Source organism: Coenobita brevimanus, chromosome 75 (assembly GCF_032717465.1).
Source record: "Coenobita brevimanus isolate Jiangsu-jjx chromosome 75, ASM3271746v2, whole genome shotgun sequence".
Taxonomy (NCBI): Eukaryota; Metazoa; Arthropoda; class Malacostraca; order Decapoda; family Coenobitidae; genus Coenobita; species Coenobita brevimanus.
The window spans coordinates 2867337-2877500 of record NC_137028.1 but is presented as its reverse complement, the minus strand read 5'-3'; the positions used below and the strand labels follow the sequence as shown (position 1 = coordinate 2877500).

Sequence of the window (10164 nt, the reverse complement as noted above, 5' to 3'; positions counted from 1 at the left end):
CCCCCACTAAACTTGTTGACCTAGCACGCTTTCCCAGAGTCCAAGCCTGGGCAGAGGGCGTTACTGCGTCAGTTCTGAGCAGACACTCAAGGACAGACTATTTTTGTCAGAGCTCGTAATAAACCTTAACTAGCTGCTTGTACAGTCGGCCAAGAAGTGACGGCGGAGTATCCAGAAGTTTTCGGTCAGCGATAGTGCACATACTCTTCCTTATATCTACGAGGTGAAACCTAATACGTAAAATTGTTACAAAAAACAATAAATCAATGCCAAAGTACCTGTATATTTCAAAATTGTACGAAGCAGTTCATTAGTTACGATAATGGGAAATCCTAAACGGAACTAATTGAAATTTCACAACTATCGCTCAGGGACAGTCAGGAATATTTTGTGGAGTTCAAACCCAGTATGGTAAAACGCAATAATTTTTTTAGTAGCGTAAAACTGAACAAAAGGGAACTTCAATAAACAATTAAAATTAGTAATTATTATTTATAAAATTATTTCCATTACAATACTGTGGACTAATTTCAAGTCATTTATTTCCGTTTCCAATATCTCCATGAAAGACGACAGAAAGCGGGAAGGCGGCGTAAACCAGTAAGGTATTTTAAGTGTTTCGATCAACACGCACGAAAGGAGATAACATTTACTCAAAGACATGCAATTATTACATTGCCTTTGGCCAGTTTTCCATTAAGAAAAATCTCTGGATTACTAAATATAAGCCAGAGGGCTATCGGTGAAAGATAAAAAAAAAAAAAAGAAAAAGAACCGAAATTTGCCTCGAGTCGGAGCTCCTTGGAGAATGCTAACTTGTCATAGTCTGATATCCTCAGTGCATAATCGATTAGCAAGAGTAATAAAATGCAGAGGTTCATAAACAAATCATTGAGTTCAAAACTTCCAAATCAGCATTTTCTGTTCAGCAGGACATTACAGTTTATTTAAAAAGACAGATATTAAGATTAAAGATGGAGTAGAAAGTGCGTGCTTTTGCACTGGAAGAACTTATGAACTCATGTTTTGGTCCTGTTTATTGCCTGGTGTAAGAGAAAAAGGCAAAATCTGTCATATCTCCTTACAGCTAAAAAATAATTTTGCATCAATTGGTAATAAAGTTGCTAATTATAATTATTACTGGCGGGAGGATGACGGAATAAAAGTCAGTATGGTCTATACCTCATACCAATTAATCTGGCCAGGCATGTATGGCAATACTGTTCCTGCCGAGATTCTGATTGGCTGGAGGTGTTTGTTCGATTTCGTTGTTGCTTAAATCGATACTCTATTATCAGATGTGATACTGAGTTTGTCGACAATACAATCTCAAAAGCAATAAGAAATTCATTAAATACTTAACAACAATGACATTTGTGTAGGAAGATAGAAATATGAGTCAACAAAGTATTATAACAGTCCAAGTCAAGGTCAGCATTCGAACAATTCCTTTAAATCTCCGACACTCGATAATATAACAGACAATTAAGGAAACCTGCTTAATCTAAGCACTGGCGTAACACACTTTTAAATTTTAAGATCACTCCGCACCCTTAAATCGTGCCACAACTCTGAATAATTAAAAATTCTAATGAAAAGACGAATTGTGCGGGGAGAGAGGTTTGAAAAAATTGCGAAAATCAAAGCTGGCTAAAGGAAAACTATTTCATTATATCTCCTCTATTATCACAGTTCGGACTGATCTTAAAATTTAAATGTGTTACACCAACGCTTAGATTACACATGTTTCCTTAATTTTTTGTTATATTACCGAGTGTCGGAGATTTAAAGGACTTGTTCGAATGCTGACCTTGACTTGGACTGTTATAATACTTTGTTGACTCATATTTCTATCTTCCTACGCAAATTTCATTGTTGTTAAATATATAACGGATTTCTTATTGCTTTTGACGATTGTATTGTCGACAAACTCAGTATCATATCTGATAATAAAGAGAGTATCGATTTAAGCAACAACGAAATCGAACAAACACCTCCAGCCAATCAGAATCTCGACGGGAACAGTATTGCCATACATGCCTGGCCAGATTAATTGGTATGAATGTATAGTTGCTACCGCAGGTAGGGCATCGTTACGAAGAATAATTTCATTGTTATGGCATCCTTATTGTTGCTGTATCATCACCGTATCATTTGAAAATAAGGCAGTGTATTGCAGTCACAAGAATTTTCCTTAACTAGTCTTCAAAACTAGAATATCTGTATTTGAAATCCTGGGAAAAATAAATCAGGAACACGGAGTTACTGGCCTACTGCCCATCATGCGCGGAGTAATACATTTCACATTCAAATCGGGGAAGGTAACTAAGTGTTAACCTCTAAATCTATCACTGCCTCTCGTTATTCATTTTACATCATTCTTAGCGCGATATGATATATATTTTATTTGATATGACATGATGAAGGCATTGTTTACCTTGTATTCACTGTTTTCATTGAATGTATGGCAGTGCAGAGTGACCGAAGCAATCTGAAACTCTGCCATCACTTCTTGGGGCGACTGTACAGGGAGTTTCTATCACCAAAGTATTGCAAGTTACATTTGGTGGCAGCGGTGTTACGGACCATCAGATTCTGACCGCTTCCTACTCTATTTAGTGACACCAACAGATACACGACGTCCCGCATCTCACAGCCTCAACCCTCAGTGCCTCTCGTGGTGTAATAACCGGCTGTGCTTCCGGGTGTACAATTTCTCTCACCAGTGCTCACTTCTCAAACAACCCCACCAACACACCTTGTTCCTGACCGCAAGTGTCACCATCGCCGACCTACGCATCTGTTTCACCTGTTCCCAGCACCTGTTCCGAACTCTATCATAAATCCTGCCCCCACGGTGCCACTTATCACTGTCTGCCCACCGCCATTCTCTGAATTTGCAACTCAACAGCTCTACACCTGCATTGTACCAACATCTGCCCTCACCCCAACCACCGGCCCCGACGCCGCCACACCCTGCCCTCACAGTAGTCTGCATTAAATGAGCCTCCTAGGACCGCAACTCCCTGCCGGTGACTCATCGGAGCGTCTCTTCCCGTTTCGACTTAAGCCCAGCGAGAAGTTCCGCCTTTTCTAAGTCTCATCCAACATATCGTTCCAGTCTCGTCCCCAGCCACTCTCATCTCCGACCAGCTGTACCTCCAGCACCGCCCCGCCCCGCCCCGCCCCAGCCCCGCTACGCCTAGCCACACCTGCACGTCATACATCTCGTCAATCCCGTCTCTACTGTGTAATTATAGTACACCTTACATTTCTATAGAAATTATCCTCGATTTTCTCTACAGATTGGATAATTTGTAAATATTCCAGCTAGCTGTTTGTACACGGAGTTTCTATCACCAAAGTATTGCAAGTTACATCTCTCTCTCTCTCTCTCTCAATCCCTCTTACCTGTCAACCACCTTCCCACCTATCTACTAATTAACCTACATATTATTATCATTTTTTTAACTCTTACCATTTGGACGATTTTATGAATTTTTAGGAGAGGTCTTTCTGACTTCAAGGGAATACTGAACTAGACAGATTTTCGACTATATAAAAAAATGGACGAGAAGGACTGTCATTAGAAGGAATAGATTCTTTTTGACACTTTCATTACTGCAGCTGAGAGAGAGAGAGAGAGAGAAACAGAGAGAGAGAGAGAGAGAGAGAGAGAGAGAGAGAAATCGGGATGAAACATTAACCAGTAATTAAAATTCGAGGATAAATGATAAAAGTATAATAATGTAAATAAAGTATGTGAGTGGGGCTGCCACCGTAATCTAATCATGCAGCTGACTCTTATGCAGTGATAGTGTTGAACGATAAGAGACTACGTACACAACAAACCTAACCCACTTCAATACAAGGTCGTTCCTAAACTAAACCCAATTGTCTGAGGGGGACAGAGTTGTTGTTGTTGTTGTTACTGTTGTTGCTCTTCCCCGGTCTGCCTGCCCGAACAGACCCATCAATCACAAACAAGTAGACACCCTGCTGCGGTAGACTGCGCCTTGTCAGGGTCGGAGCAGGGAAAAATGCAGGATAAAAAGTCCCCAAGAGGATGTGCTGTGTATAGGAGATAGTATGAGTAGTTGTCGCAGCCCGGACTTCGATTTCTTGGTAAATGTGGTTGAGTTTCCCGCCTGGGAGTGCTGTCCGAGGCCAGTTACCAAGCCTTGGTCCCACGTCACTCCCGTGGTAGTACCTCCCGGTGCGATGGTAACCATCAACCTACTACCTTTTCTGGCGGGAAAACGTGTGTTACACCTTGCCCGAGGGTGATGCGGGACTATGCAGGGCAGGGGCGTCCATCTTCCCTGAATCGGACACATGTTCCGGCTGAATACCTAGGTGACAAGAGTAGACCAGTAAAGGAAGTCACTGTACTGAAAGATTTATTCTCGCGTGTACGACATATCTTTGTTAAATTTAATAAAGTTATGTGGAAGTAGTAGCAATAAAACGTATCACACTGCAAGGGCTTAGGGGATATGTTTTCTTAGTATCAGGTTAGGTTAGTTTGTTAGTGGGTCAGGTTGGGTTAGGTTAAGTAAAACGAAAAAAAATGAAAGTCTGACCATCATTGAAAATCAGACAGCGCGCAGTGCAAAAATGGTAATCTGCGGCCCGGTCTCCCTTCTTATCTTCCAGTACACAACACGCCATGGCTGAAGATCTCGGCTACCTGAAGAACGACCCCTCCTTCTGCACGAGGGCCGTCCACAAGAGCGGCAGTCCCGATGACTGGACACATGCGCCACTGGTACCCCCCATCACCCTCGCCACCACCTTCAAACAGTACTCCCCCACCAAACTTGGGGTCAGTGTCAGGTCAGGTCTCTCTCTCTCTCTATTAACGTATCTGTATACCAGTCTGTGTAACTCTCCATGTATCTATCTATCAGGAAAAGCCAGTCTATTCCAGTCAGTCTCCACCGTCCATCCATACGCCCACACTGATAGGTTCGTGATCCCAAACATTTACATTTCTTATTCTTTCTCTCTTCTCTTCATTTCCAGGAGGACTTCTTAATTTTCGAACTACCCTCTTACAATTCCCTTCCTTCCATCTGTGTCTGTTACTCAAGTCTCCTTCCCATTCTATAACTGCTGCTCTAGACACCTGCCCTTTTCCCTTGCAATAATTCTCAATGTTGAATACTGACTAGGGTTATGTTTCAGTACACTTTTTTACTACCAAAGTCAAAGCTGTTCTCCCTGATATTCTCTCACAGACCCATCTTTATACCCGAATATCCAACCCAACCAGAGACTGCCTGGAGTCGTGTTTGGCCGCGCTGGAGGACGCAAAACACTGTAAGTAACCATGTATTTTCTTCACCTTCGTATATAGAGGATGGTTTATATGTTAGTTATCTCTTGCCACCAATTCTCGTGTGTTGTTGGAACGGCTCAGTTTGCTGATGTGGGCGTGAGGCTAGGTGTGCATGCTGAAGTGACGCAGTTACAGCATAACTTTACTAATTACATATATACCAATGATTAGTATTCTCTCTCTCTCTCTCTCTCTCTCCATGTCTCGTGTTCTAGTGGCCTAAGGTGTTCAGTTCCACCGTGTGCTCTCAGGTCTGGCGGTGAGTTCAGGTCTGGCTGCCCTGAACACCATAACGCACCTGCTACGACCCGGGGACCACCTCATCAGCATGGAGGACCTGTATGGCGGAACCTACACTTTCTTCAACGGCATCGCACGCAAGTATGTGCGCACACGAACACACACACACACACACACACACACACACACACACACACACACACACACACACACAGGTAGGCAGGTAGAAAGATAGGTATAGGCAGACTAACAGATATAAAGACAGATATAGATCGACAGCCAGAATATAGATAAATGGATGGACGGACATATATGGACGAACACACACACACACACACACACACACACACACACACAAATATATATATATATATATATATATATATATATATATATATATATATATATTTATATGTCACTGCCATCTGCACAATTATCAAACAACAGAATAACATAGTCAAATATATATATATATATTATATATATATATATATATATATATATATGTCACTGCCATCTGCACAATTATCAAACAACAGAATAACAAAGTCTCATCAGTCGATCTAATCAGGTATGGGAGATGTGGAGCGGGGCCTCCTAGACTGACAAGAATACAGATAATGTTCCTCACGACATTCCTCAAGGTTATTGCGCGCGCGTGTGTGTGTGTGTGTGTGTGTGTGTGTGTGTGTGTGTGTTCGTCTCAACTTTCATCCCACTGTGGATCTCAAACATAACAAAATTCTAGACATTTGTACCGTTAAAAGCCTGGAGGTCACAGGGAGTAGGAAAAGTAGATTGAGCAATTAGTCATCTGCAGTGGTAATAAGTTGTATATATAAACCATCGGGAGTACCTACTTGTGCAATGTAAATGCTGATGGCTTATTATAGCATTGGAAAAAAAAAAAAAACGACGTGCCTGAGAGTAGCAATAGCCATGGTGAAAATACTGAAAGTTAATTTCTATTAACTTTCTGATCAAAATAAGACAGATGTACGTTCATAAGTAACGTAAAGAATTATCCGGTTTTCAGTATGGGCATTGAGGTGCAGTTTACGGACCTGCGGGACTTGAGTGCACTGAAAGGGGCACTGAGGCGGAACACTAAGATGGTGTGGGTTGAAACTCCGACTAACCCCACCATGAAGCTGATTGACATCGCTGCCGTGGCCACCATCCTCAAGGAGCACGGAGCAGGAGCCATCATGGCAGTGGACAACACGTTCATGTCACCGTACTACCAGCGACCACTAACACTGGGCGCGGATATTGTCATGCATTCTATGACTAAGTACCTTGGAGGTCACTCAGACGTGGTCATGGGAGGCATCCTCACCAACAGGTATAAACAGCTTTTGATTACTGTTTTAGTACTGATATTTTACAGGTCTTATCATTCCACAAATTCCATGAGCACAGACAGATCTCACTTATATGATGGCCATGTTATTTTTCCACTTCAGAATTTAGTAACTAAGATATGACACAGTGCACAAAGAAAACAAAAGGAAATTATCGACATCTAAATGGAATGTCAAATGACATTCAACTTGGGGATGCGATAACCATGTCAGGTGCTACGCGAACACTAAACTCACTGAAGCATACTTTTATCGCAAGTTGCAAAAGATCTGATTAAAGCTAATAAACTCATGGATTTGAAAAATATTATCCTCATCCACTCTGCCTTTAACAGAGATGACTTGTACGAAAAACTAAGCTTCCTACGAACGATCGGAGGGCCGGTGCCATCACCCTTCGACTGCTACCTGATGACGCGGTCGCTGAAGACGCTGTCGCTGAGGATGGAGCGGCATATGAGCAACGGACTGGCGGTGGCAAGGTTCCTGGAGACCCACCCCTGTGTGGAGAAGGTCCTGCACCCCGGCCTGCCCTCACACCCGCAGCATGAGGTACGTACCAGATTACCCTCACGACACCCGGTACGTCCCTAAATCAGGACCACAACAACAGAGCCGTACCGTAATTACATAGAATAAAACTGACAGACTCATGTGTGAAGGTTCTGCATCCCGGCCTGCCCTTACACCCTCTGCACGAGAAATATTCTGTCTTCACGTGACAGAACTGGGCGACACACACACACACACACACACACACACACACACACACACACACACACACACACACACACACACACACACACACACACACACACACCACGGGCTGCTATAGGACGAATATCTCTGGCACGTTTGGGTGGACAAAATTCCAGTAACATCGTATACTTGATTTTATTTTTTCATCTGACGGAACTGGGCCACTTTCGAGACTTGTATATTGACCTCCGAACTGACTACACTTGGCCATCAACTGAGAGAGTGAGAGAGAAAGAGAGAGAGAGAGAGAGCATACCACAGCCAGTTTTCCCCTCCCCAGCTCGCCAAACGCCAGAACTACGGTCACTCCGGCATGTTCTCCTTCTGCGTCAAGGGCAACGACATGGCCATCTCCACCAAGTTCCTCACCAGTCTCAAGGTCTTTACCCTCACCGTTAGTTTGGCTGGACCTGAGAGCATCTGTACGCTGCCGTGAGTATTTACCTCCGGCAACGCCAAAGAGGTTATGTTTATGCCGGTGTTGGTTTGTTTGTTTGTCTGTTAGCAGGATTACTCAAGAAGTTATGAACGGATTTTGCTGAAATTCTTTTGGAGGGGTTGGGTATGGCCCACGGAACAATCCATTAGATTTTTTTGGTCATCCGGATCATCATCCGGACCCAGGAAATTTTTAAAGGATTCTTTACCATTGCGGGATAGTGGCAATTTCAACATTTTTGCTTCTAACTCGATAAATAATAAATACAAGGCTTGCACTTCAGCCTTGGCGCAGGTTTGCAACCTTGGATTGCTCTTGATAGCATTTTTAAAATTAGTTTTCATCTCTCTCTCTCTCTTGGTGGTAGACTACTGATACAACCCGGAGGCTCCACGTCCTTCTTCTACTACTATTACTACTCCTACTCCTATACTACTATTACTACTACATAGCAGAAGACAGCAGTAGCCTTCCTTATAATCAATCATATTCCTGTATAAATTGACGTCTTGCAGGGCCACCATGACGCAAAACGAAGTGAGTAAAGAGGAGCGTGAGAGGTATGGCATCACGGACGGGTTCATCAGGGTGTCGTGCGGCCTGGAAGCGACACAAGACCTCATAGAAGACATCGACCAGGCACTTAGAGCTGCGGTAAGTCTCTCTCTCTCTCTCTCAGTTGCAGTGTGTGTGGGGTAGGGATATGTGTCTCTCTGTTTCATGCATACTTTCTTTTCTCCCACAGGTTCCGGAGGGCATAACATCAAGGCTGTAAGGAGAAGGCGATGGTGATGATGATGATGATGATGATGATGATGATATGATGATGATGATGATGAATGGGTTATGGGTCGCGTCAACTGGTGGTCATTAGTGGCGTATGGCAGAAGAAAAACTCAATATTGAAGCAACAAGCCAGAATATACCTAAGTCAAACTGAAACTAAGAAAGGTAAACATATGAATAAACTAAACAATGTGCTAAAACTTGCCCAGAGATCCTATTTTCATGTGTAATTACAGTACCTTTAATTTTAATATCGTGTACCAATATGCCCTCAAGCAGAGCTGAAAGGTGAGATTTGGGAACTACGAGTATTACTGTTAAGCCAAATAGGAGGAGAAGTGAGAAATGATGATGATGATGATTTTTATTACTATTGTTGTTGTTGTAGTTATCACTGTTGAAAGCTGAGATTAAGGTACTGTTACTGCTACACCAAAAAGGAGAAGAGGCGAGACAAGAGAGAAATTATTATTATTATTATTATTATTATTAACTAGAAACGAGAATATCTGGTATACACAGCACGTACTACACTTAAAAGCAAACTTTCTGCAATTTACTGCACATTTCAAGTGCCACAATATACCTCAAACACATATTGTAGAAAAGGTACTAGTGTCACATCAAAGGCAGCTAAGAATTACGGTGCTAAGAACATTACCTGGCTAAGCACACCAAGATAAACCCCCAAACGAAAACAGTACAATAGATGCCTTCACTACCAGGCATTATTATCGATCTACTCTCCCTCAGTCTTATTCCCTCTAAATATAGTCCAAATACTGACTCTTACTAATAATGTGACTTTCATTTAAACACTCGAGAAAGTAAGACAGTCCCTTCTTTACCTTTTTCCAATGTATCCAGCTACCTTAAAACCAATAAATCTTCATTACTGGCTTTCTTCAGTTTAACTTTCCCTCCTGTGTTTAAAAAAAATATAATCAATCACGTAAGGTGGGGAAAAAAAAGAGAAATTTCGGAGAGTCCATGACTGTACACTAAACACACACACACACACAGTATCAATGTTGCCTCCTAAGCTGAGTGATGCAAAGTGTGTTCCTGTGGTGGTGGGCCAGGCTGACATAACACACAAGACACCCTAGGAGGTTATTCCACGCTGGTGAGCCCTCTCTTTAATTTTGGTGAGATGCATTTCTGAAACGAACAAAGCATTAGTAGAAAAAAATATCCCATCACCAATAGGTTTTCTGTATCAGGAATGCAAACTA

At 42.3% G+C, this 10164-nt stretch overlaps 1 protein-coding gene across 5 annotated transcripts in view; it reads left to right on the top strand.

Annotated features, from left to right (window-relative positions):
* LOC145408064 (cystathionine gamma-lyase-like) overlaps positions 1-9823 on the top strand; it is a 10295-nt gene extending 472 nt beyond the window's left edge. Inside the window, exons 1-10 of one of the 5 annotated variants that reach the window (XM_080278870.1) lie at positions 861-1165; positions 2472-3250; positions 4657-4825; positions 5241-5322; positions 5593-5722; positions 6618-6926; positions 7281-7497; positions 7985-8136; positions 8659-8797; positions 8889-9823. In XM_080278870.1, coding sequence (XP_080134996.1) covers positions 4670-4825; positions 5241-5322; positions 5593-5722; positions 6618-6926; positions 7281-7497; positions 7985-8136; positions 8659-8797; positions 8889-8918 — 1215 coding nt within the window. In that variant the 5' untranslated portion in view covers positions 861-1165; positions 2472-3250; positions 4657-4669 and the 3' untranslated portion in view covers positions 8919-9823. Of the gene's footprint in view, positions 1-860; positions 1166-2471; positions 3251-4656; positions 4837-5240; positions 5323-5592; positions 5723-6617; positions 6927-7280; positions 7498-7984; positions 8137-8658; positions 8798-8888 lie in introns of those variants that run through there. The other 4 variants (XM_080278873.1, XM_080278872.1, XM_080278869.1 and 1 more) reach the window with 4 other exon arrangements.
* Positions 9824-10164: the final 341 nt, after the last annotated feature.